Genomic DNA, 20,017 nt, shown 5'->3' with positions numbered 1-20,017 from the left:
AGTAAAATTATTATGTAATGTGTACATCTTAAAAATTGCGCATAGCGCAATTACGAAGCCCCGTACGACGTTCCTTTCAAATGAAACAAAAATTTCAAATCGCCCTAAAATTTTAATTTTTTGTGTATAAATACACATAGGGCCTAGTATCGGCCTGTCCGAGGACCCAAATTTTATTTTTTTTTCAACTACATTCTATTCGGCCTTTGATTACCTTCCAAATGAAACCAAAATTACGAAAAACGGATGAAATTTGCTCGAGTTATATGTAAAATACACATAGGGCCCTAGTAGCGGCTTAGTCCAAGGACCCAATTTTTTTTTCAACAACTTTCTATTCGGCCTTCGATTACCTTCCAAATGAAACAAAAATTACGAAAAACGAATGAAATTTACTGGAATTCTATGTAAAATACACATAGGGCGCTAGTGGTGGCCTTAGTCCAAGGCCCCAAATTTAATTTTTTTTTTCAACAACATTCTATTCGGCCTTTGATTACCTTCCAAATCAAACAAAAATTACAAAAAACGAATGAAATTTACTCGAGTTCTATGTAAAATACACATAGGGCCCTAGTAGTGGCCTTAGTCCAAGGACCCAAATTTAATTTTTGTCAACAACATTCTATTCGGCCTTTGATTACCTTCCAAATGAAGCAAAAATTACAAAAAACGAATGAAATTTACTCGAGTTCTATGTAAAATACACATAGGGCCCTAGTACTGGCCTTAGTCCGAGCATCCAAATTTACTTTTTTTTCAACAATATTCTATTCGGCCTTTGATTACCTTCCAAATCAAACAAAAATTACGAAAAACGGATGAAATTTACTCGAGTTGTATGTAAAATACACATAGGGCCCTAGTACCAGCCTTAGTCCGAGCACCCAAATTTACTTTTTTTTCAACAACATTCTATTCGGCCTTTGATTACCTTCCAAATGAAACAAAAATTACAAAAAACGAATGAAATTTACTCGAGTTCTATGTAAAATACACATACGGCCCTAGTAGTGGCCTTAGTCCAAGGACCCAAATTTAATTTTTTTTCAACAACATTCTATTCGGCCTTTGATTACCTTCCAAATGAAACAAAAATTACGAAAAACGAATGAAATTTACTCGAGTTCTATGTAAAATACACATAGGGCCCTGGTAGTGGCCTTAGTCCAAGGACCCAAATTTAATTTTTTTTTCAACAACATTCTATTCGGCCTTTGATTACCTTCCAAATGAAACAAAAATTACGAAAAACGAATGAAATTTACTCGAGTTCTATGTAAAATACACATAGGGCCCTAGTAGTGGCCTTAGTGCAAGGACCCAAATTTATTTATTTTTCAACAACATTCTATTCGGCCTTTGATTACCTTCCAAATGGAACAAAAATTACGAAAAATGGATGAAATTTACTAGAGTTCTATGAAAAATACACATAGGGCCCTAGTAGCATTTCACTTTTAAGGCCCTAACTCACGGTCCACTCACCCGATTTTAAAAAACGTTTTTTTCCTGGATTGGTATTGACAATACCTATCATTTGTCGTGTCATTTACATTTCCATCGTTTATTTTGCCATAAATATCACCAAAAGACCTTAAATCACTTAGGTGGCCCTAACTCACGAAAGACCGACCCGAATATGCCCATCTTCGAACTTAGCCTCACTATTTCGACTATCTTTCAGGGAAAAAAAAATTTTGAAATCGGATTTGATTTACTCAAGATATCGACGTGACAGACGGACAGACGGACAGACAAAATTTTTATTGCGGATTCGTCATCTATGAACATAGGCAAACACTTTGCCCTTACCGTCTGCTTCGAATTCCATCAATTACACACGGCATCGTAATCCTATAAGCCCCTTTGTACTTCGTACGGGGCTAAAAATCCAAATTGCTCCACATGCTTTTTTTGCCCTGTTCCTATACAATATACAATATAGTGAGAATTGAGGGAAAATCCTACGCACACTCAAGGGAGATTTTTAATAAAGATCATGCAGAAACGGGCAGCAGGGGTGGGTATTTTTTAAACCAAACTTTCAATTTTAAAAATTTGAAAGCACGTCATATTTTCTAACCCAAATGATTTGTTGATGTTGGGTGAAATACGTGACAAAGACTTTCTATACGAAAGAATCTTTAGAAGGGGCCGTGCCTGGTTTTTTTACGTTGTGATTTGGCAACGGACCGAATGCAACACTGAAACTCACCCACAGCGTGAGGCTATTAATACTGAACCGAGTCAAAAAACAAACAAACAGAGCAAACAGCTCTTCCCTTACCCAAAGTTTTCAAAGGAATGTGAGTTCATAATTTCCTGAGACGCACGGCTATTCATCTGTCATTGATAATAACGACTAAAACAAATGATTATCTTCGACTAATGCTGTCTTTTTATAGCCAAATGTGTGTTAAAATTAGTGAAGTAATAGATTCTATATCAATTTTCTTAAAATAGGTTGATCAAAAGAAATAATAGATTTCATTGAATTTTTAGAAACATTTTTCGTCAGCTCTAATCAAAAACTAAAATCTATATTTTTCCTTGGACTCTCCTTGGTATTGAGGCCAATAAGTTTCCTGGGCAGAACTAAGAAATTCAGCGATTGATTCAATGCGGGAATGGAGCAAGAAAACCACCTTTTAGACCATTATTTTCATATTTTTATTACTTAATATAATTCCTTCACCTTGAAGTGTACTCATTCATCAAAAAGAATGTGTAGAATTTGAAGACTATTCGTATACCAGAGCTGTATTTGGATGTCTTAGGTTGACTTTCACTGACATAATTAGAAAAAGCTAAACACGTCCATTCCATGTTTCAAGTTGAAGGAGTTATAATAAATTACGAAAATATTAAAATAATGGTCTAAAAGATTGTTGGTTTTCTTGCTCCGTTCCTGAAGTGCTTCAACATTTTTCATTAATTTCATAAACACAAACGAGTAACTATACTAGTCGGACTAGTCCAACGAAAATCTACTTTCTTGAACTTAAATGAGGTAAAAACGATTATGAAAAGAATAAGAAACAATCGAAGGCATAGATTCGGAGATAATACAAGATCTCATAAATTTGATTTTTCAATGAAGGAAACAAAAAGTTTTTTGGGAATAACTTCATGATTATTAGACCGAATTAAAACCAAATTTCCAAAAATGCTTTTGACAATAACTCCCAGATTCATAAAAAAAGATGTTGGCCATCTACGAACAAGCTAACCTCAGGAATGTTATTCCTCGTCGATTGAAAGCAAATTTTGAAAATCAGTTCAGAATTATGTAAGTTATCGTACCATCAAGCGTTACAGACATTTCAGTATTTTCTGCTTTTTTTGAAAATGTATTTGCTGACGTAAGACTTAACAGAAAATTTGAAATGGAAAATATTGAACATTGGGTGTATCAAGCGTACTGCAACATAATGAGTTAAATCTATTACTTCTTTTGTTCAAACTATCGTTTAATAATTGACGCAAAATCTTCTATTTCATTCATTTTAACAAACATTTTGCCATATGATTATGAAAAGTATTACAGCACTGCTTCATGCTAGGAGCATTATTTTTACCATTGTCGATAACAGCAGATAACAGAGAGCTATGAAAATGGGGAAGGTTGAAAACCTCATTCTTAGCGTGCGTATTGTCCTGATGAAATATTGGACTATACGATATAATGTTTAATGTTCAATGTGCGTTGCTCGAATTTTATTTTTCTATAAAATATTGGTTTGTACTTCACAGAAATTGTTTGTGTTTTTTATCGGCTCACATTCAATCCAAAAGACACTCAATAACACATCCTCATATGTGAATTTATCAGGCATATATATATGGAGTGGATGGCTATTATGTTCTCTATACAAATACAATAGGGGGGACACACCGAAAAAAATACATGATTCAAGTATGTGGTGAATTCTAGGATAAAATAAAATTGATTATCAAATTTATGGTGCTGATGTGCAGCTGTATAAGAAAAGAAACTTCGGTAATAGATTAAAGTAAAATGGAAGCTCATTTATTTAAAGTTGGGGATTTTCCTTCGATCATAAGATGAATCGATTTTGATGAAAGGAAAAAGTTTCGTTTTTCGGATTTTTTTTTACTTTTTCTTCTTTTTTTCTTCCAGTAAATCATTTTCGATTCACAAATCCATACCGAAATGTATGTGTCGTGCTACATTCCATTCAATCATCATGTGTAGACCATATGGCATACCTCCTCTCGTGTGCTTTTTCGGCACACAAGCTTAACGAGACACTGCTTTTCGTAGTTCTTTTTCATATGAGGTAATGCTTGGTATGTTGGAAAATGGTTTTGAAATTTTTGTTAAGATGCGGGCCAATGTTTTTAGAAAATTTCTAGTTGATGGTCTAGTAATACTTGAAAAGATAAAAAAGTTCCCACTCGGTAAATACGAGTTCGAACATTACGCTGGTTTTTCTATTAAGATTTTGAATCAGGATATGACGCTCTGAACCTGATTTTCTATGAACCTGATCTAGATGTCCTGATCTTAATTAGATCAATTATTGGGAGGTTTCCTTCGCCGTTAAATGTGAATTATTCTAATTTATCGTGCGCATTCTAGGGGTTTGATTGAAAACTCATTTGGTTCCCTAACTGCAATTCAGAACCGAATCCCCAAATAAAGATGAAGGCAGACAAATGAGTGTTTGGCTGACTAAAGCCGCAATGGCCAATATACCCGAAATAAATAACTGAAATTACAGAAACTCTGAAACGGTACAGGTCAGAAGCGGTATTCCGGCATGAGTTTTCTTTTTTATAATTTCTATTCTTTCTTCTCTTTTTCTATTCTACAGTCGTTTCGTTATTTCAAGTAAGTGTCGTTGCAATCTTACCTGGTTATTAAATTTTTACTCGTCGGATTTTAGTAAAATGCAATGCTAGCCCAGTATCCGCTACGCAATAAGAGTTTGGAAGAACTATACTAAGCAAACGGTTTTCCAAGCTCTTTGAGGAACAAATATCAGGCCGATTAACTGTGTTCAGAATCTTGGCTTTTCTATTACGGTCGATATAGCTGACAAGTGTTAACTAAAAACAGAAACTAATCATTCGCGATTAGGAAAAACCCTATGAACTATGTCTGACACGAAATTCGAACCCGTGGCATACAGGGCGTGAGTCCACCGCTCTACAGAATTTAATTATTTTTCTGTTGACTGTATAATGTCACCAGGTTATTGTAACGACGTCTTGCTTGAACTAGCAAAGCGAAGGTAGAAAATAAAAAGAGAAGACTTTAGAATAAAGATTACTCATTACGTAATACCGCTCCAGGTGAACCTGTTCATGTCAGATTGAACTTTTAGTTTTGAAGAACTTATGCCTGACCTGATCGAGATCAGGCGATGCAAAAGTATTGAACTTTTGGCTTGAAAATTTTCTCTCTTGCATTGCGAAACACTTTTCAAGCAAATTGTAAATAACAAAAAAAAAAAAAAAAACGAAAACACAACAAAAATTCATTAAATGTAATACAAATCGAACGAAGCAGAGAAATTCGGCTCAGTACAATGGTCAATTTATTACACCGACCATTATCCGCAATCTATTGAAAACGATATATATGTGTGGCTTTGGTCAGCTGAAATAAGAATGTGTGGCGATTATATTGCTACGTAGATGAAAAACTGAAAAATTTATTTCACTGCAATGGAAAATATGTATCAAATGAACATTGTGTAGTGTTGCATATGCTAGTCGTACGTTTCATTCTGTTACTGCAGAATCAATTTATGCACGAGCGGTTCGCTTTTAATGCTAATTCGGACACTTGTTCAACAGTTATCGCGTAATAATCGAAATCGCCAGAAAGTCACAGCATCAACATTGCGAAAATTTTATTTAACCTGTCACATACGGCTATTCATCTGTTATCGATAACGACGACAAAAATAATGACAAGCTCTGTGTAATATTGTTCTTTATATAGTAAAATGTATGTTAAAAACATTGAAGTACAAGATTTGAAATCGACAGATTAAAAATACTTTAATCAGTGGAAGTAATAGACCCGATAATAAAACTGGTCATATGCCGTCTGTAACAGGTTAACGCGAAAATTTTGTCTAATATTACGGGTTTGAAGAATCGCTAATGTATGCAGAGATACGCGATGATTTCTAGCTAACTTCGACCGTATGTACTAGAGCCCGTGACCGATGTTAACCAGTGAAATAAATGCCCGCCCGCCCGACGCCTGACAATTTTTTGACGCCCACCTGATGCCCGCCCATTTTCTTTTCAAATTTTTGGGGCCCGCCTGATGACCGCCCAATAATATTAATACAAGCAAAATAGTACCAAAATTGTTCAGAGCAGCTGTGACTGGCGGCCTTGTTGATGCAATATTATCAAATCATTACGCAGTATTTCATCGAATTTAATTTGCTTGTTCTTTCTTTGTATGAATTGTATCCAAAGAAGATGTTGTTTTTGAGAAATTTATTGATCCTTCTCTAGACCGACGCCCGATTAAGTTTCGATGCCCGCCCGAAATTTAGTTGCCCGATGTCGCGCCCGAAAAATTTAGGCCCGCCCGTGCCTGGTGCTATTGGGCTAGAGCGGGCATCGGGCGGGGCAAACTTTTGGGCTGCCCGCACAGCTCTAGTATGTACCAAAATGTGTGTTAAAACTGGTGAAGTAAACGATTTTTTTTATCAATCTGTAACTAATTTGACTCTGATGTCATCAAATTGCTAAAACTGGTGAAGTAGTAGATTTTGCAACAATCGTTTGAACATTAGAACGGTTTGAACGATATATCAAAAGAAGTAGTAGATTCGATAATTTGTCAAGTGTTATGGAAAGAGGTACTAAGTTGCCAACACGGTTGAATGGGAAAGAATAGCAAGGAAATCTACTAAAACTGTTAAACCTGTCAACCTTTTCCGAATTTTTTTCTGTGAAATTGTAGAATGATGAGTAAAAGAAGCTATTGCAGAGATATTTGCTATGTTGTGCTTAAATTTCATTTTATTTATTCCATAAGATTACATCTGCAATAACTCAGTCAAAAATTGTGGAAGTAATAAAGTGAGACGAGTGCAGACACAGTCGACGAGTCGATGTTTTATTATTAAAGAATACCTAAGCTTAACAATAGCAACGAACTCATATGTCAGCTAAATTGGGAATGATCTTTCGGTACACCTCAATACCAGCCAAATACACATCGGCGTGAACATGTTCGTCGTGGTCGTGAGCGAGTGGAGTTGTATTTATGATTGGTGTGAAACCCAAGGATAAAATGTTTAGCTAAATTGAAATGATTCACATTAGATGAATTTCACAAAACGCTGTGCATCTAGTCACTTACTCGTCGCAAATATTTCATATCAGATGCACCTCTTGCAACTATTGGAGCAATTTCAATGCCGCTAAAAATAACACAAACATTTAAAACCATTGCATGAGTCTCTGGATTCCGAATTACATACGATTCCTTGGTGACTTTTTCAAGTACAACCCACATCGGATTCGTTTCATCGGCAGGTGTGGCTGGTGCCTTGGGATCTTTTATTAAATAATTAATGGTAATATTCCCACCGCTTTCTTCGCACCATCGATTGATCTGTTCAACGAAAAAAAGACCGGATTTTCGTCATTCATTTACGATCAAATTGTAACCATTTACATCCTTTTCAAATGCATCATGATCAGCATCGGCGCCCAGACGAACATCAAATACAATGCTCAGCTCTGGTGGAATAACATTTCCCTGGACACCTCCCTTTATAACAGTGAGATTGATAGTTGTAACGTTGGTGTAATCATTGTTTGAGTCGATAAGTTTTTCCATTTCAATTTTACGTCGTTCCATTAGTAGACTGATCAAATGTGCAACTTTTTCACCTGTCGTATTTTCAAACAGTATCGATCCATGACCAGTCACACCATGTGCAATAAATTCAATTCTCCACGTACAACGCTCATCGTTAGTAACCACAACTCTGTTACTCGCTGAAACGGTACCCTCGTCCAGTACATATCCAACATTCAATGCCCTGAATTCGTCAGTCAAAACGAACCGATCCATTCCCAACAAACCACCCATTTCTTCGTCGGGAACGAATATTATGTGAACCGTTCGTTTCAATTGCTTGATACCATCCCGTTGCTTTAATGCTCTGATCGCGGCTAAATACATCATACCAACACCCTTTGTATCTTGACTTCCACGAGCGTAAATGCGTCCTTGTTCATCCACATCGGCAGCAAATGGTGGATGTGTCCAAAATTCTTCGAATACCGGTACGACGTCGGTATGACTGTTCAACATAATAGTTGGAAGATCTGGTTCAGATCCCAACCATGTCATAACGACAACGGGATTCTTTTCATTAGCTGGATAATAAACTGATACAGGAAGGTCGATGCTCTCGGCTTGTTTCTTTAGGAATGCTACGCACGGCTCTATCAAATTGGAAATGTTTTGCATGAATGCATCTTACGCATTGTTGCATTTACTTACCATAATCTATGTCGGGATCGTTGACCGTTGGTATTCGCAAATATTGCCGGAATATTTTTATCTCTTCGTTGCCATACCATGGAGATGATTCGGGGAGTTCTAATAGTTCCTCATCATCTGTACTTTGGGAATCACGTCTCGGCAATAGAACACCCAACAAAACTCCCAAAATTATGCTATCGACGCAGTTGGAAAGTTTTGAAAAGAAATTTCAAAATTATTCTTTTGTGTTTATGAAGCGAATTGTAATTCATTATGTGACACTACCACACAACGACAACCACAATGGTGGTGACGATTCCACATTTTTTATTCAAAATGGTCATACTGCCGGCTGTCAGTATTATACTTCTTAGTCTATGGTAAGAGTTCGACTGAATTTGATAACGAATTATTGAAACAAGTAAGAGAAGAGAAATATTTTTGGAAAATGGTATCTGCTTCGGTATAAAAAAAGATTAAAGCTTAAGTACATCGAACAATTACATGACATTAACGATTCAAATCAATCAAGCAAAAAAGAAAAACGAATCGCCTTATCTTCACACATTAGAGATCTAGATCCTCGATTTAATAAAACTTATCTTCCACAAAATTTATGTGGTACACCACGGTGTGCTTGAAAAAAAAATTATTATTATTATCAGCACTACGAGTAAGAATAACATAACAAGAAAAATTTTAATTAGATCGATTTTTTCTGTCTTCGAAGCTTTCCACAGGTCGCAAAAAAAATCGATCTATAAAAATTTTCCAATCGAAATATCTTCTCGTTATGTTATTCTTACTCGTGGTACTGTTCTCTACAAAAACCACTAAAAACATTTCTTGTCCACGACGGGTCGAATAAATTTCTTTTCAAGTTTACCGTGACACGTGCGTGAAAAGTAAAAAAAAACTGATCCGTTCAATGTCGCGCAATGTGGTATATCAATTTGAAAAGTTATTTAGGTGAAGATATTCAGCAACTTTTGTTTATAATGTGATTTTCGGAATTCGCAAAGAAAATTAACGAATATTTAAATGAATTTTTTAGTCTTAACAAACTGCAATGTTAAAAAACTTTTAACTAAAGATCACTTTACTTTACCACTTCACTTAGATCATATGATTTACATCAAACCAAACACTTAAGCTCCTAGGCTTCGGTTGAGCCCCCATGTGGGAAATTAACAGACTTTGGTTTAGTGATAACGACGTTTGATATGAAGAGTCTCGCATTTTATTCCTTAACCAAAGACTGTTAATTAGTCGGGAAACATACAATATTTTTATAATTTAATTACATTCTTTATACAAAATAGAAATTTCACAATAGCAGAATTCACATTTTTTTTTAAGAAAACTGTATTTTTTTGGAAGCTTTTAGCATCCACCTTCTGACATTTTCAGCTTTATTATCACGCTCTATTTTTACTACCTGAATTTTTGAAGTAGTTAATAATAAAACGACAACTGAATGGTATCGGGGAATCTGGTACATGTACCAAAAAAACGCACTTTTAAACTTCGTAAAAGGTGAACTCGCACACTCATTTTTTTTATGCAAATGCCTTTTAGCCATGTCATCGACTTAATGATTCCATTTACAATATTTTGGTATCGAAAAATCGTGTGCGTAGTTGAAAAATGCGTTGTTTTAGCACCGTGTGCCCAGTTACCCCATACCAACTGAATGAACTCATTAGATCTTCTTCTCCTACAAGAAAAAAAAACAGAATTTTGCATGGAATAAATCCCGCCAGATGATAGAAATCAAAAGAATTACGATTGCTATCTAAATAAACTTAAATTACCATACCGCACATAATGTTGCAAATACTAATGTTTCCGTCATCAACTTGTCACATACGTCTATTCATCTGTTATCGAGAAAAAACGACAACAAAAATAATGGCAAGCTATGGGCAATATTGGTCTATGTATAGTAAAATTCATGTTAAACAATTCGAAGTAAAAGATTTGAAATCAACAGATTAAAAATATTTTTTGATCGATGGAAGTAATAGATCCGACAAAGACACAACGCCGCTTGTATTATGGGCACAATTTCCCCGAATAAACCATTGGAAGAAGTTTTCTATTTATAAATATGTTAAACTTGTAATATAAAATAAAAAATAAAAAAATTATTAAATCCAATAGATCCGATAATAATACTGATCATGTGATTGCCGCCTGTAATAGATTAAATTTTAATTAGTAAGTGCCACAAATATATTTCTATAATGGGAAATCTTTCTTTGGCAGCAAAATTATTCTTTTTTGCGGCAAAATTATATTTTTTATCAGCAAATTTATTCTTTTTTTTTTCAGCAAATTTATTGCTATTGTGACCAAATTTAATCCTTCGTCTGCAAATTTATTTTTTTGAAGCAGCAAATTTAATCTAATTTTGTCAGCACATTAAGTTTTTTGCAATCTGCAAAATTAATTGTTTATTTTAGCAATTGTTTAGCAGCAAATCTATTGATTCCCAACAGCAAATTTATTTATTAAAATTCTCAAATTTCATATTTTTCTGCATGCAAATTGTCAAGAGGAAAATTAATTATCTTTTAGTTATTTCTAAGGTTAGTCCTAGTTAATTAATTCCTAGCAGAAAATTTATTTACTTCAATTTTCGATTGGAACAATTATATTACATTCATCTCATTTCAGCTCAATTCCTAACTTTCTTATCGCTGTTAAGGCGTTTTGTTGGTTCCTAGGGAATTCATCTTTTTACGAAATATAATATAAAAGAGTTGAGTTCGTCCCCACAGAATTCATCGTTTTACGAAATGAATACCAATTTTCATTGAACCTAAAAAGCGTTTTAACACGCCGAGCGATCCGGCCCATTGCCCCGGAGCGAAGCGGAGGGCCGCAATGCGAGCCGGGCGCCGGAACGGTGTTGGTAACTTAGGAGCTATTTTTTTTTCTCTCGCATCGTCTAATAATTAGTCTGTGTGAACGATTTCGACGACATTCTGGACGGTTTAGAAATTGTTTATAAGGTTTCCAAATTTGGAAAGTATTATTTATAGTCCAGACGCTTGTGTCACGAAAAGTGGCTCTGTGGGATTCGAGGTTTTAAGATTTTTTGTGAATGGATTCCGATAGAGTATCAAAAGTTATAGAACTAAATTTTTTTCTTGAGGTCGATGAACCGGTATTACCGGTAAAATTACCGTTTGATGGTATAACTAAGAATCGCCATAACTCGATATAGAAGAGAATTGGTTCGGATTTCTTTTTTTTTGTTAGAAAGGTACATTAATTACCTAAGTTTTATGGAAGAACTTTATTTTGGAAAAACAAAATGGCGGAAATATGGTCATTTTTGGTAGACACTACACAAAAAAACCGCTAACTTTGAAGCAATTTTTGGCCGGTGTCTTACGACCGGATTTCGTGTAAGTAGGCTCATTCGACAGGTACAGGTCTCAACTACAGCCGAAAAAGTTCCGAAAGTGATAAAAAAAAATTGCCCGAGATATTGAGCAAAAAGTGAGGTTAATACACAATCGGATTTTTCTTGCACCAAATTACACTGTTTCCTTTCGATTTTCGATACATTTAAATTTGAAATGAGCCGGAATATGACAGAAAATTGTAGTACTAACGTTAATACATCCGAAACAATGCATAAAATTTTTTCTATATGGTGGGACAGACGCGTCAAAAATGGTCAAAAATGTTAAAATTAGTGAAAAACTACGGAATTTGAACTATTTTATGCCTACTTACACGAAATCCGGTCGTAAGACACCGGCCAAAAATGGCTTCAAAGTTAGCGGTTTTTTTGTGTAGTGTCTACGGAAAATGACCATATTTCCGCCATTTTGTTTTTCCAAAAAAGAGTTCTTCCATAAAACTTAGGTATTTAATGTACCTTTCTAACAAAAAAAAAAAAGAAATCCGAACCAAGTCACTTCTATCTCGAGTTATAGCGATTCTTAGTTTTGCACTAAAACGGTAATTTTACCGGTAATACCGGTTCATCGACCTTAAGAAAAAAATTTAGTTCTATAACTTTTGATACTCTATCGGAATCCATTCACAAAAAATCTTAAAACCTCGAATCCCACAGGATGACACAAGCGTCTGGACTATTATGAGACTTTTCCTTTTACTAAAGGTCTGGAAGTTTCTGACTTACGGAATCCACTAGAGATTGTTCCTTTTATGAAATGTCTGTAAGCGATTGACTTATGGACTACACTAAAGATTGTTACTTTTACGAAACTTGAAACTTGTTTTGTCTTTTATCGTTGTTACGATATTATTTTGAATATTTTCTAAGGATGCCAATAAATTCGCTTTCTTTCAATAAATGTCCAATAGAGTAATAAATGTTCAACAGAAAATCCGTATTCTTCCAATTAAAATGCTAGAAATAGGCCATGAGATCGAAAAGGATGTGAACAATTCATTCTGTTAAACATTTCCAGGCGCAAAAATGAGATGGAGTTCGGACGTCCAGGTTGCAAATGATGACATCAGTCCCAGAGAACCAAACGATTCAGCTGACAAAAAGCAATAGCTTTGCTGATCGAGGTATTAATTTTGCTGTTCGAAGGCAATAAAATTACATATCACAAAACAATAATTTGCTGCTAAGGATTTGCTGCAAAAGTATTATTCTTGCTGCCTAAAGTCAGTAATATTGCTGCTCAGAAAGAAATAAATATGCTGTTCGAGTACTAATAAATTTGCTGACAATAAAATTAATTTTGCTGAAACAAAACACTAAATTTGCTTACAGAAAACATTTAATCTGCTGATAAAAAGAATAAATTTGCTGCTGAAATAAATAATTTTGCTACTAAAAGTAAAAATTTGCTGACAAATGAATAGATGCCTTTCTATAATTAACTATCACGTGGGTATGTATCGAAAGACGTAAACTGGAACTCATTTTTTTTTACTACGATTAGAAGTATGAAAAGTGAAAGAGTTAGTTATTTGCTGAAATAATAAAAAAGCACTTATCACTTGGTAGACAATAGTAATTTGCTGTTTGTATCATTAGTAATGAGATTGGCAAACAAGGCGAATCAAAAAAGAACCCTGTCACGCAACTAGTTTCATCAATTACTATTTTGATATCACCTCAGAAATATTTTTATTAAATACAACGATGATATTGACTGCTATACAGTTTGCATTAGAGATAAAACCAATTTTTTGTTTCTGAAACAAAAACTTAAACCAACCACAATTCTAAGGTAACGCCCAGGTGGATGTGTGTGTGTTCATACAACATATCAACTGATATTATTCATTAGTCGTGCAGCAAAGGTGACATGTGGGTTATCGAAGAAATTGAACGGCTATCAAAAATGGTTTTAATATTTCGTATGAATCAAGTGAATGAAATAAACTTTTAAATAAATGTCCACCGTCAACTGACTAGACATTGTTTCTGTGACAGCGGCTGCAACATCTGTTCTACAAATATTAACAGGATCACAAGTAAAAGATATACCATGTATCAGAGCAATGTTAACGAGAAAATGTTAAAAACAAATTCTATTTTGGAAGCCTTGCTTGCTACAAATGCATTAGGAAACCGTCCACCGGTGAATCGTCAATATTCCCATTTGTAAGTGGATTTCTACCGTGTCAGTCATCATTTATTCCCAATCTAAATATCATCATCCGAAATGAAGATGTAGTCTGTGCGGCTGTGTGTGGTATGCTGACTCAAGTAGCTACAGTGGTAATTGTAAATGTAATCGGTTCACTATTGTTTCTATTGTACTTTGTGCTGAGCCCTCAACTGTCTATCACTGTGGCGCCCTTACGTCCTCAGATGTGTGTTAAATTTGGCGAAGTAGTAGATTTTAACAATTCGTTGAACATGGTGACGGTAGATCTAAAGAAGTAGTTATCTATAATCGACAACGTATGCAGAAAGAGACGACTATTTATAGCTAATGTGACCCTTATGTCCTCAAATGTTTGTGAAAACTGGTGAAGTAGTAGATTTTGTAACAATATGTTGAACGTTAGAACAGTTTGAACAGCATATCAAAAGAAGGAGCAGATTTGATAACTTGTCAATTGTGATGGATTGACGTCCTCAGTTGCCAGCACACTCAATGGGAAAGAATAGCATGGAAAATTCCCTGACTGTTCACATCTTGGTAACATTACTACCTTGCTCGAATTTTTTTCTGTGAAATTATAGACTGACAAGCCGAAGAAGCTGTTGATAGACATTACCGACACGGATATTTGCTCAAGTTGTGCTTAAAATTCATTTTATTTGTCAGTTGACTCAACTGGGTTGAGAAGACGTGTCACCTTGGGGATATACCTTCAAAAACCTAACATAGTTATACGACGTTGAGAACATGTTTGAGTGACTAATTAAAATCACATCGTCTGCTCTGAGGAAACTTTACCGAAATGTTTTGCCTTTGAAAGTTTTTTTTAAACATTGCAATTTTCAACACCACATAAGCTCGACAGCATTCCGAACTTCATTCGTTTGATGGAAGAAATTCTAGCACCATGAAACGTAAATTAATAGCAAACTGCTTTGTAGGTACTTTATATTGTACTTTGTGCTCAGCCCTCAACTGTCTATCATTGTCATTTTTCCACATGAAAAACACTTTTCTCTCTTCCTTCATTATCTAAATATTTGATAGTAAATTAAAATCAGTTATGCAAACAACAAACACACAAAAATATGACACAAAGGGATTTTTTTGGAGAGGAAAACTTCACTTGCTGACTCGCTGACGGAAGTTTTTTTTTCGTTGCTATTCGAAAATGTTTTTGGTGGTGCTGGCGCTGGGAAATTCAATGTTTTATTTTATCATATTTAATTTTCTGTTTATTTTTATTTTACGTTTCAAATTTGAATAAGCCTGTGCCCAAATATATGTTTTATGTGTGTAGCGAGATTGTTTGCCTATCTCTCTGCCGTTCGTTGGCTACAACACACACACAGTCCAACAACATTCAACATACATTTCCACAGTCATAGCTACATATAGCATATATAGCTTACCATGGCAATCATTTAACTTTCGGTTTTGATGTTTAAGTCCGAACAAATGAAAAGTTAATGTTGATCTGATTGCATGTTACAATGTTGTGAGGAGAAGCCAGCGCACAGCCATTGTATGGAGTGACATAGGTTTTACGTGCAAAGTAGTTTTCAACTTGCATGTAACGAGCCCGTACAGGGTAAGTTTATTGTTTTGTAACAGGCAATTTTAAAGTCCACTTTTTTTTGGCCCATGAATTCAGCAAATTCAGTGCCTGGCAAATAAAATGTTAATATTGAAATAAATCGTCTGACTACTGGCAATGTACATTATATACAATACATGTGTAAAGTGGTACGTTTATATTAATTACTTCGGAATGCTTGTAAAGCTAATCAGACAACGATGACTGGTTGAATCTTGTTCGGAAAACTGCTGGTCAACTTCGTTTCGGTCTTTTCTATTTTACCACTTAGGTAGAACGCTCTATATAGACTAACACAAACGTAGAAACAAGTGGATGGTGGTGGGTGGCGGCGTTTGGGAAATTGAAGCGACTGTAGTAATGCTGCTTAGAGATGAGAACTCTTTTCCGAATTCTGTTTAATTTTCCTTAATTTTATGTCGATGCCTATAGCGGTTCGGAGTGACGGAGGTGCGGGAAAAATTATGAAAATATGCAGTTTTGCTTGCTTTTCGCCAATAGCTATGTACAAACCAGATTTTCTTAAATATTTTATTTCATAACGTCAATACCTTTCATTTGAACCCGTTGTTTTCCAACACCCCGACTGTTTTGAGACCAACTACAAAAAATGTAAGTTTTCCTTTGTTTGCCTCTGTTTTGCGTGCTCACCTAACTTTCTAGCGTTTAAACGTTGTCGAGGAGACTCAACGGGAAGTGCCTTAAAAGACAGAAGTTTTGAGTCAAGTTTCCGGACAAACAATACAATTATTATCAGCTTTATAATATCTTTCGGTGAAGTCAATGCCGACAATCATTATATTAAATACGGATTAAATACGTTTTTGTGGTCAAAGTTACTGCAACAATTTACCAACAATTTTTCGGTATTTTCACCAATTTCCTCCAATCACCACCACATCACACTTGGACAATTAGTCAGGAAACAGCCAATTTTTAAAATTTATTTTGATAAAAAAAACTTTTTTAGGAAGATAATCCTTCAACAACATATGGAAAAAACGCAATTTTATATGTTTCAAATTGAAACGAAAATCCACAAAACTCACATCAAATTTAACGTAGGAAGAACAATAATCGGCTATGTTATGACATGGCTCCGATGTGCCTTTGTTATTGTTTATATACGTTAGTAAATGAAAGTTCTAAACTCTTCTAAAAAACTGACAGTCTTTATGAAAATATTAAAAGAAAGTAATGCAAAACCATTAAAATGGTTTTCAAAAATATTTTAATTATCGGAAAATAAAATTTGTAAACGCAATTGAAAAATATTGAGTGTTTCCTGACTAATTGGAAATCTCACAACAATAACTTCAACGAAAGATATTACCAAGCTGATGACAATTATATTAGCAACAGTGCGTTAATTTACATGCTCCGACCCTGGCTCCGACCTACAGGTGCTATTTACCGAAAATTTACCGAGCTCGGTAAATGCGTTCTCTACCAGTGATACTCAATAATCAGTGAGTACACCGCAGAGTGACTTACAAGAAACTGTCTCTAATATCCTGTCCATCCATTTGCAGGCCCGGACTGGCTCGAAAAAGCCCTTCGGGGAAAAAGTTAAAAGGCCCTTATTTTCGGGCGACTCTTTCCAATTAGGCCCTCGAATCGTATTACTGATTACAATTGTGTGACTTACTCACTTCGCTCGCTAGTTAATTTTTTTTCCAGAATTTTCCGAGTTTTCTCATAATTTTTTCGGAATTATCCAATAATTAAAATTCCCAATAAGCCCTGTTCTATGACCGTTAGAAAATTCCCATTTTTTGTACATTTTCTGTGAATTTTATCTATGGCTGCTAGGAAATTCCCATTTTTTGTACATTTTCTGGGAATTTTATCTAAAACCGCTAGAAAACTCTCATTTTTGGTACATTTTCTGGTAACTTTATCTAAAGCCGCTAGAAAATTTCTATTTTTGCACATTTTCTGTAAACTTTATCTAAAGCCGCTAGAAAATTTCCCATATTTGTGGACATTTTCTGGGAATTTTTTCTAAAGCCGGTATAAAATTCCTATTTTTTGCACATTTTCTGGGAATTTTTTCTAAAGCCGGTAGAAAATTCCCATTTTTTGTATATTTTCTGGTAACTTTATCTAAAGCCGCAAGAAAATTCCCATTTTTTGCACATTTTCTGCGAATTTTTTCTAAAGCCGGTATAAAATTCCTATTTTTTGCACATTTTCTAGGAATTTATTCTATTGCAACGCTTATTATTGAGAATCTTTTTCAGAAGGAGAGGAAAGAATTTCGGTGTTTTCGGCAATTTGTACAATAAATGAGCCAATGAATCGGCAAGGAGAATGCCGTAAAATAGTCGGAGCATTATAATTTGATCGATTCTACTCATTTAATTCATTTTTAAATAATTGTAGTTTTCGAAGAAATCATTTCGAAAACATTACAGTATAAAAGCTTAGAAGCGTGCATTTGAACGGATTACCCGCAGGTATACCGCGAGTAAACAGCTCTAATGCGCATGTGTAAGCTTTTATACTGTAATGTTTTCGAAATTATTTCTTGAAAAACTACAATTATTTAAAAATAAATAGAATCGACCTTAATACAATTATATATTCGAACCAAATTTAATGGTAAAAATTTGGTTCGAATACATAAAAAATTAACTGAAAGGCCTCAGTAGGAAATCGAAGAAAATGTTGAGAGAATTGACTCAGTACGAAATCGAACAATAAATTGAGAGAAAGGCCTCAGTAGAAAAATTTCGATTGGAAATTAAAGATTTTGCCTATGTTCGCTGAAATTGGCTACATTTTGTTTAAAATTTTAAAAACCCCTGTCGGGACTTCGCCCGACTGAAGCAAGAGGCCCTTCGGGAATCGCACGAATGCCCAGTATGGCCAGTCCGGGTCTGTCCATTTGTATGATTCTTATAGATTTATATTCGCTGGATATGAACACTCTCATTTGAATAAATCCTTGCGATTAATGTTTTAGAAGTTCCTTTTGCTATCAAATCATCACACGATGCTCAGAGCCATCGCTTTTTTCAAGAATATTTAACTGCATTATGCACCAAACTGATTCAATTAGTTTTATAGCAGACCTCTCTCGCTGTCATTTGCACTTGAAATGGAATAGTCTGCTGCTCGTATTGGCTTAAATGATAACATTTTTTCGTCTGCTTAATATTATCTGCTAGAATTGCGTTCCCAAATTAAATCACTGCCATTTCAATGTTGTGTATTAAATTCGGTGTTGAACCTACACTGTAGGTGTGAAGATGAATGACATCAATTACGCTCGAGCATATAAAAACAACAGAAAAAGGTTTCTTCATTGCCAATCCGGCGTGTTGATATACAGTGTACAAACATCAGCGACACGTCTAACAAATGATTCAGCAGAGCAGACTATTTATTTTAAGACGAGAGGTTTTCAAACCATGAAATCATCAATCTGTCTCCGCTGCATTTTCGTTCAGACTATTGAACACTCACTAGAAATTCTATTAAATCAGATGAAAGCGTCAGCTGTGAGATGATTGTGCTTGCACGGATGGTAATTTAAATAACTTTGCGAATAATTCGACACAGCTTCTTACTTTCGGATACCGCCACCCGGCACTTGAAATTCGAATTTTCATGCCGTCGTCGGTTGTGTACGTTACATTTATCGCACTCTATCGCGATTAATATACATCTATTCACATTTCGGATGATTAATTAATTATTAAAGTTGAACTCAACGAAAAAGTTCTTACATTTTTGAATTATAAAGTTTCGCGATTTTATTTTGCTGTAGATCCCTTGCATACTTGAAGAGTTCAAGCGATTTTTTCTTTTTCTTTATTTACTTTAATTATGCAAAATTCTTTTCAATTTCATTAAGCTCCCACACTTTCAGAGTTGTGCCCTTTTGGAGCAACTACGTTATTGCCTTAGATCCTATAGAAAAATCTTGAATATTTAACCCACGTGAAATATGAGTTTTGAGATATCGATTCAAATTTTACAGTTAAAATAGTTGAGTGAGACAGGTGGAGCGGAAAAATATGACTCAGTAGGGATAAACCAGTTTGGTTCGTAATGTTCGTGAGTACTGACAGAGATACTTGACACGCTGTTATCTGTTCATCTGTTATTTCCAGAGACGACGAAAATAAGCGATGAATTGCGGTTAATGCCGTCCTTATACATCACATCGTTCTTCAAAATTTAAGAATAGTATGTTGTGTTACAAGTATTGTAATGTTGATTTTTTCAGCACTAGACCCAAGTTTTCCTTACGAGCGGAGCGAGTAAGGAAAATTGGGTCGTGTGCTGAAAAAATCT

At 34.9% G+C, this 20,017-nt stretch overlaps 1 protein-coding gene and 1 long non-coding RNA gene across 2 annotated transcripts in view; one reads left to right on the top strand and one right to left on the bottom strand.

The window, feature by feature from the left end:
- Positions 1-20,017, top strand: part of LOC119072287 — a 381,328-nt gene that overhangs the window by 233,185 nt on the left and 128,126 nt on the right. The gene's annotated exons all lie outside the window — the stretch shown is intronic.
- On the bottom strand, positions 7,009-8,866 carry LOC119072255 (aminoacylase-1-like). Its single transcript, XM_037177438.1, has 6 exons — positions 8,786-8,866; positions 8,519-8,694; positions 7,682-8,460; positions 7,485-7,618; positions 7,364-7,424; positions 7,009-7,302 (listed from the first exon to the last, which is right to left on the bottom strand). Exons 1-6 carry the CDS (start codon positions 8,842-8,844, stop codon positions 7,159-7,161), a joined length of 1,353 nt encoding a protein of 450 aa, XP_037033333.1. The 5' UTR covers positions 8,845-8,866; the 3' UTR covers positions 7,009-7,158.

Source organism: Bradysia coprophila (assembly GCF_014529535.1).
Source record: "Bradysia coprophila strain Holo2 chromosome IV unlocalized genomic scaffold, BU_Bcop_v1 contig_81, whole genome shotgun sequence".
NCBI lineage: Eukaryota > Metazoa > Arthropoda > Insecta > Diptera > Sciaridae > Bradysia > Bradysia coprophila.
The sequence above is the reverse complement of the archived record's forward strand: the minus strand, read 5'-3'. Positions and strand labels throughout refer to the sequence as shown.